Source organism: Pteronotus mesoamericanus, unplaced genomic scaffold (genome assembly GCF_021234165.1).
Source record: "Pteronotus mesoamericanus isolate MK-2021 breed Mesoamerican mustached bat unplaced genomic scaffold, CSHL_Meso_final contig_130, whole genome shotgun sequence".
NCBI classification, from domain to species: domain Eukaryota; kingdom Metazoa; phylum Chordata; class Mammalia; order Chiroptera; family Mormoopidae; genus Pteronotus; species Pteronotus mesoamericanus.
In genome coordinates, this window is record NW_026555060.1 from 12427401 (window position 1) to 12447497 (window position 20097).

At 35.0% G+C, this 20097-nt stretch overlaps 1 protein-coding gene across 1 annotated transcript in view; it reads left to right on the forward strand.

Moving 5' to 3' along the window:
* The window catches only part of RAB18 (RAB18, member RAS oncogene family), a 33051-nt gene extending 14825 nt beyond the window's left edge, over positions 1–18226 (forward strand). Inside the window, exons 3-7 of the mRNA XM_054592256.1 lie at positions 1338–1399; positions 12217–12289; positions 14313–14431; positions 14506–14572; positions 16292–18226. Coding sequence (XP_054448231.1) covers positions 1338–1399; positions 12217–12289; positions 14313–14431; positions 14506–14572; positions 16292–16464 — 494 coding nt within the window. The 3' untranslated portion in view covers positions 16465–18226. The remainder of the gene's footprint in view (positions 1–1337; positions 1400–12216; positions 12290–14312; positions 14432–14505; positions 14573–16291) is intronic.
* Positions 18227–20097: the final 1871 nt, after the last annotated feature.

A 20097-nucleotide genomic window follows, 5' to 3' on the forward strand; every position in this document is an offset into this window, starting at 1 on the left:
ATACAAGATTATTTAATGTGGGATTTTGTGGGGAGGAGCCTGCAAAGAAACTTTATACTTAGATTTTCCTTGGACTATGCAATTGGCACTATCCTTTAACTAATGGTTGTATATCATTCTAGGCATGGCCTTAACATCTCATTTATCACTTCAGCCCAAAACACCAAACTTTTTTTTTCTTAATCTTTGGCACACAAAAAGACCTGGCATAATGCACATTTTGAAATGCATTTTTATACTTAATTTGTATATGTAGTGGATTACCAGAAATCATCCAAGAATTACTAATATATTTTCCTATTGGTGACAGGTGTTCTATTAAACAGTTAGTATATGAGGGTGCTGTTCATCTTAGTGTGGCTTTTCTGAATTAATTGTGACAAGCTAATAAGATCTTTTAAAAGTTACTTTCCAGACTTCTTGAGCTAATGTTTTCCCTCTGGCCAATGGCATAGACTACATATTATTTTTGATACTCTTTAAAGACCTGTGGGCAGTTACTTTCATTCAAGCCAGATGGCACGTGTCAACTCCTTTTCCTGAAAAGGGAGATGTTTTGGGGGGTTGCTGTAGTAAAACCTTATGTGACTTTTTATGAAGCTCTTTTTCTCTTAAGTAAATTAATACCAATAGAAGGTTTTTGTAGAACTTTGACCACCCCTCTTTCATGTATGAAGATTCTCAGAGGATTGGGCACAAATTCTTTTGTGTGTAAATTCTCTTTTTGAAATTGTACAGTAGCAAGTGATCATTGATAAGGTTATATAAAACTAATGCTGTTTTATAGGATAAAAATAAACAAAAGAAAGAATTTACAAGATAAGGAGTGAGTGGCTCTTTTATATTTTTACTGATTCTCCAGGTTTCCTACAGTCAGAATCCAAGTTAGGGAGTTGGTTAGCTATGGACAACACTCTTAATAACAGGGTGTAGATGCTTAGGGAGCCCCTGAAAATTGCCTGGATTCACAGCCAAAGATAGTCTTTTGTACTAGAACACTGTGAATTCTAACTCTTGGCTTTTAATGTGCATATTCAAACTCCACCTTATGCTTAATTTTATTTTTTCAATAAAATTTTAATTTTTTTCAAGAAGTACAGGTAGGTGAATGTTTGAATTCTACCAACATCCGGTTTTCATTTATCCTGACTAAGTCCTAAGGTGCTAAACTTTAGTGACACTTTTTCTTTTGTCTTCACATCCATAACTCTAAGAACTTGGGGTGTGAATGAGGGCATTTGATAAAGTGGCTTTTCTGTTTTCTGGTTTTCTTGGTAATTGATTTTTAAAAAATATATTTTACTGGGATTCTTACCAAAATTTTCATTTTTTTCAAGGTGTTGACTTTAAGGTGAAAACAATTTCAGTGGATGGAAATAAGGCTAAACTTGCAATATGGGTAAGACTTTTAAAATGTATTTGTATAAATATTAAATTGTACTTTTTAGAGAAGTAGCTCTTGGTGTTGTGTTCTAGAGGTGAATGAACAATTTGTATTAAATAATTTTTGGGAAATTTGATGTTGATTAAATGATAAGCGATAAACAGTTTTATCTTATGGTTGGGTAATTAGGCAGAGACTTGTTTTATTTAAATTTTCCAAATAAAACAGTCTATTCAGAATATTGAAAAACTGAGCAAAATATTTTTAAAAAATCATCTTGCCTGCTAGAGAGAATTATTGTTACTGAATGTATTTCTTTAAAGTTTTAAAAAGACAACTTAAACTAAACTAACATAACACTAAAGACAGTGGTTGGGGAAAAGGGGAATGAAGAGTCATACTTAGGAAAAATTACTGTTGAAGTATACATATTTATAAAATTTGAGTTTTACAATGTTGGGTTTATTTTTTTAATGCTGATGCCCAGTCTTTACACATTGGCTTTTATTTCATTTGCCTGTCAGCCATACTGTTCTGATCCACATTGCTCTGCTGATAAGACCTCTTCATGGTAATGCTGAATAGGTAGCTTAATTTTAAAAAAAAATTTATTGAATTTATTGGGGTGACAGTTAATAAAATTTATAGGTTTCATGTGTACAATTCTACAGTACATCATCTGTATATTGTATTGTGTTTACCACTCAACATGAAGTCTCCTTCCATCACCATTTATCCCTCCTTTACCCTCTTTTATCTCCCCACACCCTACGTTCCCTTTTGTAATCACCATACTGTTATCTGTGTTTGTGAGTTTTTTTTCTGCTTAATCCCTTCCCCTTTTTAACCCGGTGCCCTCAACTCTCCTCCACTCTGACAGCTGTCAGTGTGTTCTCTACCTGTGAGTCTGGTTCTATTTTGTTTGTTAGTTTATTTTGTTCATTACATTCCACATTTAACTGAAATCATATGGTGTTTGTTTTTCTCTAATTGGTTTATTTCAGTTAGCAAAATATTCTCCAGGTCTGCCCATGCTGTCACAATGAATAAGATTTCCTTCTTTTTTATGGCAAGATAATAGTCTATCATGTAAATGTACACGGCTTTTTTTTAACCACTCACCTACAGATGGGCACTTGGGCTGCTTCCAAATCTTGGATATTATAAATAATGCTGCAGTGAACTTAGGGGTGCATATATCCTTTCAAATTAGTGTTTTGTGTTTCTTTGATTATTTTCCCAGAAGTGGAATTGCTGGGTCATAAGGCAATTACATTTTTGTTTTTTTGAGGAAACTCCATATTGCTTTCTACATTGGCTGCACCAATCTGCATTTCCACCAACATTACACAAAAAGGTTCCCTTTTCTCTACATCATTGCCAACATTTGTTTGTTGATTTATTGGTTATAGGCATTCTGACAGGTGTGAGGTGATAATCTCATTGTGGTTTTAATTTGCATTTCTCTGATGATTAGTAAATGTTGAGCATCTTTTCATATGTCCATTGGTCATCTGTATGTCCTCTTTGGAAAAATGTCTATTAAGGGTCTTTTGCCCATATTTAAATAGGATTGCTTGTTTTTTGGTGTTGAGTTGTATAAGTTCTATATAGTTTTTGGATATTAACCTTTTATCAGATGTATTACTGATGAATATGTTCTCACATTCAGGGAGTTATCTTTTCATTTTGTTGAAGGTTTCCTTTGCAGTGCAAAGGCTTTTTAGTTTACTGTAGTCCCATTTGGTGTTTTTTGTTTGTTTGTTTTTGTTTCCCTTGCTTTAGGAGATACATCAGAAAAAAATATTACTAAGAAAAATGTCCAAGATTTTACTGCCTATATTCTCTTCTAGGATTTTTATGTTTTCGAGTCTTACGTGTAAGGCTTTAATCCATGTTGAGTTTATTCCTGTGTATGGTAAGAAGTTTCTTTTTTTGTACGTATCTGGCCAATTTTCCTAACACCGTTTACTGAAGAGACTGTCTTTATCCCACTGTATGTTCTTGCCTCCTTCATCAAATATTAATAGACCAAAAGGTGTGGGTTTATTTTTGGTCTTTCCTATTCTTTTTTTATTTTTCCTTTTATTGATGCTAGAGAGAGGGGAAGGGACAAAGAGAGGGAGAGAAACATCAGTGTGAGATAGAATCTGTTGCCTCTTGAATGTGCCCTGTCTAGGAACCAAACCCACAATCCAGGCATGTTCCCTGACCAAGAATCAAATCACGACCTTTCAGTTTGCAGGATGACACCCAACCGAGCCTTCCCAGCCAGGGCTTGGCTTTCTGTTCTGTTCAATTATCTAAATGTCTTTTTATGCCAGTACCATGCTATTTTGATTACTGTGTCCTTCTAATATATAGTCTGATATCAGGTAGCATGATTCCTCCAACTTTGTTTTTCTTTCTCAAGATTGCTGTGGCTATTCAGGGTTTTTTTTGTGGCTCCACAGAAATGTTTGGAGTATTTTCTAGTTCTGTGAAATATGTCATTGGTATTTTGATAGGAGTTGCATTGAATCTATAGATTGCTTTGGGTAGAATGGACATTTTAATGATGTTTTAATTCTTCCTACCCATGAACATAGTCTGTGCTTCTATTTATTTGTATCATCTTCAGTTTTTTTCTTTGGTGGCTTATAATTTCTGAGTAGAGGTCTAAATTTAACCATCCTTGGTTAAATTTATTCCGTAGTATTTTATTTTAGTTTTTGATGCAGTTGTAAATGGGATTGATTGATTAGTTTCCCATTTGGATAGTTTATTGTTGATGCATAAAAATGCAACTGATAGCTGAATATTTATTTGTGTCCCGTGATGTTACTGAATTCTTTTATCAGTTCAAGTAGTTTTATGATGGAGTTTTAGGATTTTCTATATATAATATCATGTCATCTGCAAATAACGGTAGTTTTACTTCTTCCTTTGTATTTGGATGCTTTTTATCTCTTGTCTGATTGCTGTGACTAGGACTTCCAGTATTATGTTGAATAAAAGTGCTGAAAGTAGACTTTCTGCACCTGTCTTGTTACTGATCTTAAGGAAATGATTTTAGGTTTTGCCCATTGAGTACGATATTGGCTGTGCATTTGTCACCTGTGACCTTTATTATGTTAAGATACAATCCTTCTATTCCTACTACACTGAGTTTTTTTATCATAAATATGTGCTGGATTTTATCAGATGTTTTTTCTGCATCTATTGATATGATCATGTGATTTTTATTCTTCATTTTGTTTATGTGGTGAATCACATTTATTGGTTTGCAAATGTGCCAACTTTGCATTCCTGGAATAAATCCCACTTCATCATGGTATATGATCTTTTTAATGTATTGTTGGATCTGGTTTGATAATATTTGTTGAGGATTTTAGCATCTATGTTCATCAGGGATATTGGCTTACAATTTTCTTTCTTTGTAGTTTTTTATCAGGCCTTGACAGAAGAACTTGGACCTCTTCCCTCTTCTTGAATTTTTTGTAATAGTCGGAGAAATATAAGTGTTCATTCTTTTTTGGATATTTGGTGAAATTGACCAGGGAAGCCATCGGACCCAGGACATTTGTTCGTTGGCAGTGTTTGATTACTGCTTCAATTTCATTAGTTGAAATTGGCCTGTTCAGATTTTCTATTTTTGTCTTGATTCAGTTTTGGAAGATTGTGTGTTTCTAGAAATTTATGCATTTCTTCCAGATTGTCCAATTTGTTGGCATTTAGGTATTAGTAATACTTTCTTACAATCCTTTGTATTTCTTTGGTGTCAGTTGTTACTTCTCCTTTTTCATTTCTGATTTTATTTATTTGAGTCTTTTTTTCTTGATGAGTCTGAATAAAGGTTTATCAATCTTGCTAATCTTTTCAAAGTACCTGCTGTTGGTTTCATTGATCTTTTTTATTGTTTTTTTTTTTAAGACTTTTTTGGTTTGTTCTCTGATTATCATTTCCTTTCTCTACTCACTTTGGGCTTTGTTTGTTGTTCTTTTTCTAGTACCTTTAAGTGTAAATTTATATTTTTTATTTGAGATTTTTCTTGTTTCTTGATTTAGTCCTATGATGCTATGAAGTTTCCTTTTAGGACTGCTTTTGCTGGGTCCAATAGATTTTTGGTTTTTTGTATTCTCATTTTCACTTTTTCTCAAGGTATATTTTGATTTCTTCCTTAACCCATTCATTGTTTAGTACAATGTTATTTAGACTCAAAGTGTTTGTTGTTTTTCAGCTTTTTTCTTATGATTTCTAGTTTCTTAATCATTGTGGTCAGAGAAGATGCTTGATGTGATTTCAATCTGCTTAAATTTATTGAGGTTTGTTTTTTGTCCTAACATGTGATCTATCCTAGAAAATGTTCCATGTGCATTTGAAAAGAATCTGTATTCTGCTGCTTTTGGTGAAAGGCTCTGAAGAAATCACTTAAAACATCTCATCTAGTATGTCATTTAGGTTGCTGTTTTCTTATTGATTTTCTGTCTGGAAGATCTATCCATTGATGTCAATGGGGTGTTAAAAACCCCTACTGTGACTGTAATACAGTCTCTTCATTTATATCCATCAGTATTCGCTTTATATATTTAGGTGCTCCTATGTTAGGTGCAGGAATGTTTACAAGGGTTATATCCTTTTTTGGATTGATCCCTTTATCATTATGTAGTATCATTCTCTGGTTTTTACTTAGCCTTTGTTTTAAAGTCTGTTTTCTCCGATAAAAGCATTGCTACCCCAGCTTTTGTTCATTTCCAACTGCATGAGATATTTTTTTATATCTCTTTACTTACAGTCTGTGTGTATCTTTCATCCTGAGGAGGGTCTCTTGTAGACAGCATATATATGAGTATTGTTTTCTTTTTCATTCAGCTACCTATGCCTTTTTTTTAAAATCCTCACCGGAGAAAGAGGAAGGGAGAGAGAGAAACATTGATGTGAGAGAGAAGCATCGATTAGTTGCCTGGCATCCATACACAGGCGGGGCATCATAGATGCCCAGACTGGGGATTAAACTGGCAACCTAGTTATGTGCCCTGGCCAAGAATCGAACCTGCAGCCCTTTGGTTACAGAACCGTGCTCCAACCAGCTGAGTCACACTGGCTGGGTCTACCCTTTGTCTTTTGATTGGAGCATTTAAGCCATTTACATTTAAAGTGATTATTGAATAAAGTGATTATTGATAGCTATGTATTTATTGCCATTTTATTCTTTGTAACTATGACCTTCTATGGTTTCTTTTCCTTCTTAAAGAGGACCCTTTACCATTTTTTGTAATACTGCTTTGGTGGTAATGAACTACTTTAGCTTTTTCTTGTCTCAGAAGCTCTTTACTTTTCCTTCAGTTTTTTAATGATAGCTTTGCTGGATAAAGTGGCACTTTAAATTTATGGTGCCAGTTCCTTTTGGCCTGAAATATTTCTGTTGAGAAATTTGCTGACAGTGTTACAGGAGCTCTCTTGTAGGTAACTGTCTTTCTCTTGCTTTTTTTTTTTTGGCTGGGCACAGTGAACTTTATTGATGGTACATGATAAAATAGGGCTCTCAAACCCCTCCCCTTCTCCAGGGTGTCTGGAATGGAAACTGTGGAGGTCAGGAGATTCTCATTGTGTTCGTGGATTGAAATGTGGCAACCACTCCCCAGCAGCTCAAGGCCTTTCTTCCTTCCCCTATGGCTGGTATTCCAGGGGGCTGTTACTCCTTGGAGGCCATGTGGACCATAAGGTCCACCACCCTGTTGCTGTAGCCAAATTCATTGTCACACCAGGAAATGAGCTTGACAAAGTGGTCATTGAGGTCAATGCCAGCCCCAGTGTTAAAGGCAGAGGAATGTATGTCACTGGTTAAGTTGCAGGAGACAACTTTAAAGTCCTCAGTATATCCCAGGATGCCCTTGAGCGGAGGCCCTCTGATGCCTGCCTCACTCCATCTTGGTGTTGTCATATCTGGCAGGTTTTTCCAGGCTGCAGGTCAGATCCACAACTGACACATTGTGGGTGGGGACACAGAAGGCCATACCAGTGAGCTTTATCTCTTGCTGTTTTTTAAGATTCTCTCTTTGTCTAACCTTTGGCATTTTAATTATAAAGCTTCCAGATTAGGGAAGCTTTCAGCCATTATTTGTTTCTTCAAATAGGTTGTTGCTTGCTTGCTCTCTCTATTCTTCTGGTGGTACCACTATTACACTTAATGTTGTCCCAAAGGTCCTTTAAACTATCCTCATTTTGAATAGGTAGCTTTAATTATCAGAAACATCCAAGATACTTAGTGTGTATGTCTGCCTGTCTCTCCCTTGCTCCAATTTACTTACCTACCTACTTATGTCTCTCTATCTAAATGTGATTGCTAGTATATTAAATATATGTTACACATACAAGTCATAAAAATGTACTATTTTATATATCTAATTTCTCCATATACTATGATCAAATATGTAAATATATTTTTATAACGTGATATATAATATTAGAACTGGTCAGCTACCATCAAACTAAGACATACTTCAAGATGGTGGTTAAATATTCAGGACTGTCTAGACACCATTACAGAGTGAGACCACAATATTCATGCATTGTGTGATCTCATTCATCTTCTTGGCATTCTTTGATGACACTCTATTCCTAAGAAACATTCTATCCCAAATAACAAGTAACTACGTAGGTGTTCCAGTGGTTTCTTGTTAATTTTTTTTCTAACATAATAATACCTTACCTGATAGGTGGCCTATTTGCCCATCCCCCCAAAAAACATTTAATATCAATCAGGAGAGTAATGCCTTACAGAAAGCAATTTGAAAAATGTTAGATTAGGAGATAGTAAAATATATTGCACAGCTTAAGAATGCTGGATGCTTCCTGTGCTAAGACAGAAGACTCGTTTTCCATATGCTTTTAGTGGTTGATTTGTCACCTATTTCTGCCCCCTGCTACTGCTTTGTGAAAGGGACAGATCAGAGTAGGATCTGGGCTTGATGGTTGCCGTAAGATCTTCCATATGAGAGACTTTTTGTTTGCTTGCTCTTAACTTATTTTTTAGTTTTTTCCTAATAAAAAAGTTGGCAGGTACTATTGAAGTGATATCTTTATCATAGGTCTTTAAGTATTTTTGAAAGAAGAGAGGTTTTCACCTGGCATAACGATAACACAGGCTTATTCTAAGAGGGATAATTGAAATAATAAATGAATAGAGAAGAAAGTTCATTTTTAACCACTGTCTACATTTTAGGTAACATCCTTTAAAATACCTAGGCATGTGCATTCTGTTACACATATGTATATGCAGTTTCCCAAAAGAAAGGATTATATCTTATTTTTTTTTAACCTTTTTTTCCCCACTCCTCCACACACACTTTACATGCTGTGTATGTATTTCTGTGTTAATGAAAATAGAGGTCCATTGGTTTAAGTGGCTACCTGCATTCCACCTCATGGCTATTCCCTAATTTAGTCAACCGTAGTGAAAGATATTTACATTGTTATTAGTTTTTCATAAATATCAGCAGTGCTGTAATGAGCACCCTAATTTACACATCTGTGTGTCTGGTTACTTTAGGATGTACACCTAGAAGTAGAATTGTTGACTCAAAGAAGGTAAAGATACAACATTGATATATATGAAACAAGTCTTCCTTACTTTTCTTTTTCATTTTTGAGTAGTTTTTTACTTACATTTGCATTTCTTTTGATTAGTGAGGTTTTTTCCTCTCATATTTATTGTATATATTTTAAATGAGTTTTCTTTTTATTCACTTTGCCCTTTTATATCAGCATTTATCTTTTTCATGGTAAATCTTTATATGTTAAAAATACTACCTTTTGTCAAATGCTATTTTTCCCACTCTGTCTTCACATCTTATTTAAGATGAATATATGTTAATGTTCTGGTGTATGTGTATAATACGAACTCTGTCATATCCTATAATATTTTTTTTCCAGTCTTTTACCTTCAAATCTTGTTTAGAATGACAGTGTGTGTCTGGGGAGGGATGGGGATCAGGGGAGAGATGTTCTTGCCATACCAAGGTTTTAGTATTCATGTGGTCAGTTATTTTCTCATTGCATCTGGGTGTCATGTCATATTTAGGAAGATCTTCTCAGAAATACATGAACCCATAGTTTCTTCTAATTCTTCTATGAATTTACTTCTATAAATAAAATCATTTCCTTTCCCACTTGTAAGCCCCTTCTGGGATCAGTCAAATCAAGCATAGCGCTGCCCCCTGAAAGTGCTGTGTATGTATTATGACCTACTCTAAAGTTGTTTTTCTCTCTATTCTTCCTTCAGTTCCATTCCTCATATTCTGTTAGTTTGCCTTTCTAGATGCTTTCTAGTCCTTTATACATCTCTATCTTCAATAATCTCTTCTTCTCCCATCAGAAGAAAAAACCAAACCCAGGGTAAGAGAATAAGCTCTCCTGCTTTTATCTTACAAAGATGTCACTACACTTATTGCATATTCCTGTTTTGAAAACGAATACAAGCAAAAATATGACTTGTGACTATTTAAGCATATAAATTTTGTAGTTATAAATCCTGATCCAGTACTATAGGGCACAGAGTTTTTTGCCCAAATTATCATACCCGCTTAATTAAACACTTTTATAGGTGAATAAAAACTGTCAAGACTTATACATCTGAACTAATTAAAACTTCACATATACAGTATAAAAATCACATGCACTATTTTAACACTAAAAAAATTTTTTGCTGTAGTCTTTATTTTTAAAACATTGGGCTATATGAAAATTCTAACAGGAATTGCAGTTCTAATTTTTATGTTGTGTTTCATAAGGGTAGTTACTGAAGTTGATTTCAATGAAGACCAAAGGGGACAAAATTTATATTCAAATATTTTCTGCTAGTTTAACCGTGGATATGTTCACTATGCAAATAGAATGACTTTTTCCCTGTTATAACAAGAAGTCTTGGGACAAAAATATTTCATGCTTGGTCCTTTCCCTGTCCTATATTATATTGTCAAAATTGTAATCTGCTTTAGATAGCAAACTCACTTCACTTTATGCAGCTTTTAATGTGTATAAGTGTTTTGAGTAAACATGCAAATTGAATAATTTTAAATATCAGAGACAGGTTTATAAGAGAATTTTTGTAAAGAGAGAAATCATTTCTTTCCTCTCATAAAAATATCTCTTTAGAATATTTAATTTTAATTTTACTACCTTTTCACTTCCACATGGTTGGGGAAGCGTTTCAGTAGTGGTGAGGATCTGAAAGCCAGGGACAGTCTGCATGTATGTGAGCTTGTCTATGTGGAAGTCATTTTCCTAAGTTTCTCTTCTAGGGCTAAAGATTACCCCAAACACTCTCTACCTTATTGTTATTTTCTTAAAGCATTCTGTACTTTGGCCTCTAGGTATTGCTAGAGCCCCATCGCTGTTGGTTTAAAATTCCTCTCCAATCTTATAAACCTCTTAGAGGTTATTAACACTTTTTATATGTGAAGGATCTTCTATTTGCTCCTTAGCTAAACTCACATTTACAACCATAGAATTGGTAGCTCAGTTGACATTTGATATACATCTTTACTGTTTTTTTTTCAGGGTACTTTACAGTAGTAGACTGCAGACTTTTTAATTTTATTTTTCAGTTATGGTTCAGTTATGGTTATTATTATTTTGTATTAATTTTAGGTGTACAGCCTAGGAGTTAGACGATCGTAAACTTTACACAGTGTTCCCCCCAATATTTCTAGTATCCACCTGGCACCATGCATAGTTTTCATAATATTATTGATCATATTCCCAATGCTGTGTTTGACATCCCTTTGACTGTTTTGTGACTACCAGTTTGTACTTCTTAATCCCTTACTTAACCTTTTTCACCCAGTCTCCCAACCCCTGTCCCCTCTGGTGCAAACTTTTTCTTTTTTAAAAGGCTGGAATAGTAAATATTTAGTCCAACCTTAAGGCAGGTCATATGGCATTGCATAAGTAGATGGGCCTGGCTGCTAAAATGTTATATAATAAAATGGGTAGAGGGATGAGGCAGCGGCAGATTGCCAACCTCTGCTTTGCATAATCTTAGGTACCTGGAAGCCACAATCAATCCAAGAATGGTAGAAAGAAGCCAGAGGAACCATCCAGGAAGTAGAGACACTTCTTAATTAGTTTTTTCACCCTTTTTTTCCCCCTAACGGATGTTGAGCAACTATCCTATGGTGGGACTTTTTCTAGGCACTGGGGTTAAACTGGAGACTAAGCAAATGAGGATTTTTCCTTATGAAATCTTAATTTCCTGTTCGTGCACACCTTATGTTTATTATCCTGGCATGAGTCAGAAATAAGGAGCAATTTTGTTTTATGCATTTTCCTAAAAGAAGAAATATAGAAAACACTTTTAAAAGTCCAACTTAAAAGTTGCTTACCTAAAGTAAGACACCTCTATGATTCTCTCTAAATCAGCGTTTCTCAACCTTGATTTTATGTTAGAATCACCTGGGAAGCTCTTAAAAACTTCTCTCATTCCCTAGACCAATTAAACTAGAATGTTTGTGGGATGGACCCAGGCGTTCATGGTTTTTATTTCCTAGTAAATTTCATTGTATAGCCAGAGTTGAGAACCATGTTTTCAATGAAATGAGTTTCATGTGTAATGAAAATCTCAAATCCAAAGTAGTAGAAAACCTTTACTTAGTTGCATTTTTCGAAAGAGTCAATATTTATTTAATGTCGCATTTGTCATCAAGAGAACACATTCAGTTTCAAGTTTTAAATGAACTCTTGTGCATTGGTATTTTAAATAATGTTGTTTACTTTCTACTTGTAGATTATTATGTTGAATGTCTGTTATTTATACTTTGTTTTATTTAATAGTAATTGATTGTCACTTTTAGGATACTGCTGGTCAAGAGAGGTTCAGAACATTAACTCCCAGTTACTATAGAGGTGCACAGGGTGTTATATTAGGTAAGTTTTCACTTTAATATAACATTTTAAAAATATTATTGGTTTATTACTGGAATTTCTGATTTTTCTTATCTGTAAAGGTCAATACATTTTTGTTTTATTTTTCTTTAGAGCCACTTTTATGTAACTTGAAGTTGTATTAACTATTTAATATTAGTGAATATTGAATTAAAGTTTATTTTCAACCTTTTATCTAGCAATTACAAAATAAAAATCAGACTAAATTACTTCATTTAAAAGCACATGTTAATAAGAAAATAACTGAGGATTAATCCACATATAGTTGGTCTTAGAATATTACCAGAAACTGATCTTTAGTTATCAGCATTTTATCAGTCCTAAAAAAATAGTGCAAAGCACTTAACACAGATTTAAAAACAAAATGTGGGTTCTCAATTGAAAAGTGCTTGTCCTTCTTTTGGTCTTGCATTCTTTTATTTATTATACATATACAGATCTGTTTTATGTACAGTACTTGGTTCTATCAGACAATCATACCAAGGCATTCGATTGGTAATCTTCCCGAAAATAGATCTTTGTGCACGTCACGCACTGTCAAAACTTGAGACTTCATTACTGATTTTAGTTTTGAGGCCGTGCACACAAGTCAAACTATACACAAATTGGGGTAAGGCGATAAAAGTGGCCTGAAAGAAACCATAGGATTCAGAACAATTAAACTGTGTATTTTGCTTGCATCAGAGCCACAATGTGAACAGCAAATGTTGTGAGTATTTCATAGCTCTTTGATTGCAGTGCAGGAAGGGCTTTTGAAATGCATGGTGACTGCACGGGGTGACTGCAGGCTGGTGGGCTAGCCCCAGGCTGTCCTGCTGGAGGCTTCCCCAAGGCTTGTTTCTTCTCCACCTCCACTTTCTTGTAAATTCTCAGTTTGTAAATTAGCTAGAGCCGCCGTGATTGCACCTTCAGCGCACCTTCAGCCAGCATGGAACAGTGCAGTTTCACAGGGGGAAGGCAGAGTTCCTTGGTCCTATCTATGTTTTTGACGGTCAAGGCTTCCTCCACTCTTCCCTTGCAGCCTTTTGGTTGCTCAGGAGATGGAGGCAGTGGCAGAACCACAGCCAAATGGTTTAAACCTGGTGTTCATGATTTTCCCCTTTTAATCCACTTGAATCTGTAATTTCATTACATCACCACATACTGGAGCCCCCACAGATCCAGCTCTAGCATTTTTAGATGTCTTGTCAAGAGACCCCCTCCCCATTTCTGGGATTTTCATAATGGTTAACAACCTTCCAGAGCTCTCAGCTGCTGCCCGGAGCATCAGGGCCTACCCTGACCGCCTCAGACGCCGCCCTGGCTGCTGCGGTCTTGTGAGCCTGCCGAACAGGCCTTGTTCTTAATGCTCCTGAGAAAGGGTTTAAAGTTAATATGGATCATTTGTAGGGAGAATTCTTTTATATTGTGATTTGTGAGGCTTTGTTTTTATTTCTATTAATTTGACATTGAGTCTTACTGTTTTGGTTTTAGCATCTCCTAAGTTTAGAAAATACTGTAAATTAATAAACCTCTATTTATTATAATGCAGAATAATGTGAAAGTGATAATAGAGGAAGACAGTCAGGATTCCATCTACTAACTTTACATTCTGGCCTTGTAAGAAACAAATTAGCAGGGTCATAGATGTTTAAATTCATGTAAAATTTTTGGTAGTTTTTCATAGATTTGAACCTAAACACTTGGTTTTTGGGCGAACTTCCTCTTTTGTTATGAATGGGGGGCAGCTATTTTGCTTAAATTAGTTTTCAGTAATCACACAGGCTATAATTTCATTCCTCTTACAGTGTTTGTTAATAAAATTGAAATGTGTATATGCATGTTTGTATTTTTTTATTCCCTTGTTCCTTCCATCTAGATCAGTATTTACTGAATAGTAAACATCGAACACTTAAAAATACAGACTTACCTATATAGTGATGTTAGCTCTTATTTATATATCAGAAATATGGTGTCATTGCTACTTATTTTTATGCTTATCTAATAAATGACTTTTTTACTTTAGTTTATGATGTCACAAGAAGAGACACCTTTGTTAAACTGGATAATTGGTTAAATGAATTGGAAACATACTGCACGAGAAATGACATAGTAAACATGCTAGTTGGAAATAAAATTGATAAGGTAAGAAGTTAGATACTTGGCATTTTGGCTCTATGTTTTGGTTGCTTTTCTTAATCTTTACATCTGTTTTTTAGGAAAATCGTGAAGTCGATAGAAGTGAAGGCCTGAAATTTGCACGAAAGCATTCCATGTTATTTATAGGTAGGTGTGTGAATATTTATCCTTTCATTATTAATGAGGAATTTAAAAGTAAAATTTCTGCTCAATTTTTCTCTTTTCAAATTATAAATGATATATATTTAGTTCATAGTTATCTTGTGATATAAAATGTAACTATACAGTCAGGTTCTTTATTTTTCTTTCTGTAAGAAAAAATAGGACCCGTTATATGAAGTCATATAGAACACAGTCAGACCATTCCTCTCAGGATGTATGCTACTCAGGCTCTCAGTGCTAAAGTCTTATCACCTGGGAACTTGGTAGAAATGCTTTAGCTCAAGCTGTAACCAGATTTTCTGAATTAGAATCTTCATTTTAATAAAATCTTCATGTGATTTGTATGCACATTAATATTTCAAAAGCGTGGTAGAGCAGGGGTTGGCAAACTATAGCAGGGGCCATATCTGGCCCCGTCATTTCTATGGAACACAGCGATGCCCAGTCACCTACGTACTGTCTCTGGCTGCTTTGGTGTTCATAGCAGAATTCAGTTATAACACAAACCAGATGGCCTACAAAGCCTAAAATGCTTATACAAAAGCATTTTACAAAAATGCTTTTTAGGCCCTTTACAAAAAAGTTTGCTGACCCCTCATTTAGAAAAGTGGGCTGCTTTTTAAAATTGCAGGTTGCTGGGACTTACCACAGATCTGAAAGAGGACCTAGAAGGCAGGATATAAAAACCACCCTAGTTGATTCTAATATGAAGCTAGCTAAAGGAATTACCAATTTAGCTGTTGAATAGTGTTAGAATTGACTAGAAATGGATACAGGAGAACATCATATTTAGGTAGAAGCAGGGTGGCATACATGGAAGGTATAGGGAATTTTAGAAAGGAACTGAGTACTCCCTCTACTGCTTACTCACTGGGTGTCCTTTGGTTTCAATATTTATTAGTTTATTCAATAAATATTGATTGAACATCAAGGATGTAATAGTGAATAGTAGAACGAACAAACTCCCTGCCCTTATGGAACTTACATTCAAGTATGAGAAACAGATAAGTAAGTAAGTAATGCTATGAAGGAAGTAAAGCATTGTCAGGGGAGAGCGAGCGGCCGACATGGGGACTGATTAGGGAAAGTTCTTTAAGGTGATGGCATTTGAGCAAGAATCACTCATATGAAGACCTAGAGGGAAAACATCTCAGGCTGAGAGAATAGCAGATATTTCCTGAGATAGGAACCAGTTCAATGTATCTAAGAAACTGGGAGAAAGCTTGTGGGCTGGAGCAGTGTGTGTTGGGGGAAAGAGTGGTAATAGCGGGGGATGAGGTTTAAAAAGGTCATGTCGTACCTCACAGGAAATGGTAAAGAAATGGATTTTATTCTAAGGGTGGTAGAAAACAAGGGAATAATGCTGTCCTTTGATATTCTTTTAAAAAAGTAAAGGAAAGGACCCATTTGTGTAGAAAATGGACCATGAGAAGCAGAAGCAAGAAGCTGCGTATTCTCTTACAGTGGCTTTGACGGCAGTGGCAGTGGTAGGCAGTGGAGAGTTGGCAGACCTGGGGGTGCTTTGATGGTGAAGCTGACAGGCAGTGAGAGTTGAGGGAAATTCACTCATAGTAAACATATGGGGGGTACTTGTTGATTTGGCTATATATTGTCGGCCGATATTTATGCCATGATAGTTTCACTGGAAAACATAGGAATGTGACCAGAAAGGAATATACTATGACATTTTTCCTTGAATTTCAGAGGCAAGTGCAAAAACCTGTGATGGTGTACAGTGTGCCTTTGAGGAGCTTGTTGAAAAGATCATTCAGACGCCTGGACTGTGGGAAAGTGAGAACCAGAATAAAGGAGTCAAACTATCACACAGGGAAGAAGGCCATGGCGGAGCCTGCGGGGGTTATTGTTCTGTGTTATAAACTCTGGGAAACGCCATCTCTTGCATATTCGATCAGATAGTGACATCTTTCTGTATATAAATTCTAACTGCTATTTTAGGGACCTTGCAGTTTGCACATATTTGTTTGGTATCATGGCAGTAAATATTTACAAGAAATCCCACTCATTGGCTTTCCCAGGTAAAATGTTATGGTAAGCATGCACAGTTTGCAGTCTACAGTTTTTTATGTAGCATAAAACTGGTGTACCTTTTTAAGTAAGTACACTTGATTTTATGATTTACATTTATCATGTGATTTTTAAAAATCCACCTATCTTATATATGTTGAGAACAAGGTCTCTTTCTGGTCTTCTTTTTGCTTAAATGCTCCTATCAATTACTGAATTAATTGGTATGTAGAATTCCTAGAACCACTGGGAGATTACAGGTATCATCCAATCTGGTGAATTTCTTCAGAAACAACGGCATGATTCCACAGCTTCCCTAGGATGTCTGCTGACAGATTCTCCTTAGTACTAAGCAAAATTCTCTTTATGGGATGCAGTCCAGGCCAATTTATAATTAAATCTCTGTTCTGATGATGCTTCTAAAATAGCATTGATATGTTAAAGAAGTTTAGTCTTTTTAATTTACTTCAATGAATAGCTCAGTTGCTTAACTGGAGTTGTAATTCTGTAACACGCGTACGTTGGATTCATGACACTTTGTGCAGCATTTTTAGTTATGTGATATTTAGCAGAATGGCAATAAGGTTTTCCTTTACTTTGGTTTCAGAAGGATTCTAATAGTGTGTTTATGTAGCTCATGTTAGTACTTAACACTTTTTAAATCAACACCTTTTGCTATAAATGTTGGTGGTGTTTTGTCCAGGTACCTCCATTGTATCTTGTGTAATATTTATGATAGCTGTATCTCATGACTTCCATAAATCACTTGTTGATACTCAGAACCTATGCCTGTGTTTTGAGGGGAAAAAAAACACTAAATGACAATTTGCTTCCAGATTTTGATGTGTATGGGAAAATACTGTTGCAATGAAAATCTTGGTAACTTATTGTAACAAATAGTCAATATTTTATCAAAACCAACTTGTACAGACTAATAAATCTTTGCCACAGTATTCAGGTTTCTACCCTCTAGCTCTTGTACATTGTATATATATTTTTAGTCATATGTTATTTAATTCACATTGACCTCTGCTATTTAAGCCCCCAAATAAGTAATTTATCTTTTTAGGCAGGTCACTGTAATACCAGAAATAATAAAAATTCCTGAGCAGTTCATTCTCTGCAGTTGCAAAGAACAAGCATTTTTTGTGGGTCATCTTTACAATACATGTGATAATGGATTTATTTTTAAGTTGGATTCTTTTTAAAATGTCCATCTTCACATATGAAAACCTTACATTCTACTTGGTTCACACTTGTAGACCTCATTACATGTGATTAGAAGTTTTATACAGTATGTATCTTTTTACCAAGTATAAAAACATTTACTCCTTTAATGTTGGAAAAAGTTAGCCAACACATGTACTTTAGATTTGTTCATGTTATGTTAAAACTATAGATTTGTATATTCATGTAGCGTCTGTATTGACAAGACTTCTGTTTATTGATTTTTGCTTCTTGGGCTATATGATAACCTTTCTGTACATTGGATTATTGTCTTGATTTGGTTGGAATTTGGATACCTATGAGTCACTTAACTTTTAAAAACTAATTTTGTTTGATTTATATTGTAATCTTTTATAGTTTTTGAATAAATATAGCCTGCTTTCCTTAGATGCATTTGTGCAGGAAGTATTATACATTTCCCTATTACTCTCATTAGCTGAGAAACCTCTGAATATGATGTTATTCAAGTTCTGTTGTATTCTGTGGTTTTCGCTGTACTATTTTGCTGCAAGCTTATTGTTTCATAGTAGAGGTTTTCTAAATGAAGTGTTTTAATATCTAAAATTATTAGCCACAGAAAGGATTTTGTTATTTTTCTTTTCCAATCATTTGAAGTAGTTTTAAAGTGCTTTTGCAGATGGTGCAATTTAGAACAATTAGGGTATCGTGTTTGTGCTCTATGAGCACTGACATAGACCTAAACAAACAAATAACTATTCAATTTATATTAAGAGTAATAACATTTATTGAAAGTTTCCTTGGTGTGAGGTGCTGGATTATCTCATGAAACCTCACAGCACCCTAAAGAGACTGGGTGGTACCATTATTATGCCCATTTTAAAGATGAGGATAATGAAACAGGTACATTGGATAAATTCCCAAGATCACATAGCTAGTCAGTGATGGAGCTGGGTTTCAGTCATGGCATCTTCACTGCTGAGTCCGTGGTCTTTAACCACAGCTCCCTCTGCTGTGACTAGGTACTAGCTCACTCTTTTCCACGGTAGAGTTGAGAGAGTTTCCCTACTTCTTATCATTCTTTTTCAGATAGTTTGGTTATAGAGTAAATCCCATGGAGGTAAGCTGGCTATGTAAGTCATTTAACAAAAAGTTAAGGTAGAGGAATAGGTTGTCTCTTAGTTCTTTTATCTTCTCAGAGTGGAATGAAAATCTCTGACTTAGCATAGTACAAAGTCAGGGGACTTATGGCGCCCTAACTTTCTATTTGTAATGGGATTTGAGAAAAATTAAACCTAGTTACAATCTTGAGTTCAAATTAGAAATCTGGGGGTATTTTCTTTTCAAGTACTTGTCATCCACAAATTCATGTTTGGTGTTGACTTTCTAATTGAGCTCAGTAGAATTGGACTTCATTTTGATGCATACTTAAGAAATAGACATGATTCTGTACGAAGTGTGGGACTGGCCCCAGAGCTCATAAGAGCATCCTTTTTATGCCACTACTTGTTCTGCCTGCAGGATGGCACAGGCCTATCTCATAGCCATAACATCTTTAAATACAGTTTAGTGTTTTGTTTTGTTTTCAAGTGAACTGGAATAATCATATAGGTTCTCTGTAGATTATAAGTCTTCTCTGTCTTCAAGCATTATGCTTCTCTGTCTTGGGATATATTTCAACAGTCATACTTAGGACTTTTTTTGTTCTTCATGTATTTTTCCCTAGTTGGATATGGGGTAAAAGAATTCAATCACTTTTCAGGGGACATTTTCACTAGTTCTGATCCCAGCTATGCCAAGATTAATTAACGATAGACTTCATCCTGGATTTGGTCCAGGAATGTTGAAAGAAGAGAATAGAAAGAAATAGGCCAAGACTTGGAGCTAAGGAAAATAGATTTACCCAGGAGTCTCTGATTTTTTTTTACCCCCAAATGGAATCATCTATCAGGTTGAAGGGGAAAAAAATGAGTAGCCATCTTCTGTTACACTATGGGGCTTTAAATTTTACTATTTGATGCTAGCTTTTTATTTTATATTTATCAACTAGTAATGTTTCTAATTGTATAAAACTTAAGTGCCTTTCAGTTCAAACTGTACATAAGCACCTTTCCAACAGAAGTGTGAGCTCCTGTTCTCAGTCCTGCCTCCTTACCACCTCTCTCACACAAACGATATTTTTTTTAATTAACCTGATAAGCAACATATGCAATTTTATTTGTATTTCCTTGAGTACTGATAATATTGAGCGCTTTTAATATTTTACTGGGTTAATTTCTTGAACATGTGTGCTGCGGTTG